Below are 1,174 nucleotides of genomic sequence, written 5' to 3'. Positions count from 1 at the left end.
CTACTTCTTAGAGATGACTATGGAGCGGGTTGCTGGGGTTTATCCCCAGTGGTGCTCACCTGCCGCGCCTGCCTGGCGGGCGCGCTGGGACACGCAGCCACTGTCACATGGGTCATAAAAGCACCCAGATGATCGTTCTCAATGGTGTAAATGTTGAAACAGCAAGTTTATGGATCCATCACGTGGCGGGAACAGCATACAACACTGCTGTTGAAAGCCGCTTGATCCCCCTGGCCTGAGGTCATCCTGGAGGGGCAGCCGGGTGGGGCTGTTGTGGGGCTGTTGAGCAACGCCGCCCCATCATCGCGAAGGCGGGCTTCCATATCAGACGGCAAGGATCAGACGCGCCAGCGACGTGAGCGGCGGAACCGCGTGGAACCGAGTAGAACCGAGGAACCCAGTCTGGGTGTGTCATGGGATGGTGAGGCATCGGGAAGCCGCGAGTCCTTACGCACGACACCCTGACCAACACCCAACAGCCGCCATGTACCTGTGTATCAAATGTTGAAATCGCACAACACAGCGTAGTTGAGGATGCACTTGTCTCTCAAGGACCTCCATGCAGCTGCATGGCCCACCGTCATGAGTGGGTGGTGGTCTCGTCCACCTCAGGCCAATGCACTTCCCGATGCCCACGCACACGGGCGACCGGTGGACGATGGGTTGTGGGTCAACGTGCATGCTGAGCATGGCGTAATTGCTGGTTTATATACTGCAGCCGGCCTTCCGTCTGCAGGCGGCCTTCCGTCTACGGTACTGATTCGCAGCATTGGCTCCAGCGGCACAGGACACGTGTGCCACGCCCACAACCCGGAGCGAACCGGATATCTTGGGGTTGGGTCTAGTTAAAACATTTAGTAACAGCAAGCTGATCCAGATCAGTCAACCGCGCACGTCGAGTCGCCATTCAAGCGGCCGCGCGACCATGTTCATGTGTGATTGAGCTGTCGAGTTGCGGCTGGCCAGCCCAGCTTGGAGCGCAGGATGGCGGCAGCTTTCTTCGTTGGGGCGACGCTGCTCGTGCTGCTCATGCTGCTTTGGGCGCTGGCCAGTTGCTTTGCATGGTCGATCGCCAAGGCACGGATGCGGTGAGCTGGCCAACATTGTGCATGACGATCCAAATAGCTTGCCATGCCCCTATGAGCTGGCCGCACATGGCGTAGCATGACACAGC

General features: G+C 58.8%; 1 protein-coding gene across 1 annotated transcript in view; it reads left to right on the top strand.

The window, feature by feature from the left end:
• Positions 1 to 1,083: 1,083 nt before the first annotated feature.
• Positions 1,084 to 1,174, top strand: part of MNEG_1135 (hypothetical protein) — a gene marked incomplete at both ends in the record, with an annotated part of 5,365 nt that continues 5,274 nt past the window's right edge. The window contains one exon of the mRNA XM_014050383.1: positions 1,084 to 1,088. Within this exon, the coding sequence (XP_013905837.1) occupies positions 1,084 to 1,088 (5 nt within the window). The remainder of the gene's footprint in view (positions 1,089 to 1,174) is intronic.

Source organism: Monoraphidium neglectum (assembly GCF_000611645.1).
Source record: "Monoraphidium neglectum strain SAG 48.87 unplaced genomic scaffold scaffold00108, whole genome shotgun sequence".
Lineage (NCBI taxonomy): Eukaryota > Viridiplantae > Chlorophyta > Chlorophyceae > Sphaeropleales > Selenastraceae > Monoraphidium > Monoraphidium neglectum.
Note: the sequence above shows the minus strand (reverse complement) of the source record. Positions and strands in the feature narration are given on the sequence as shown.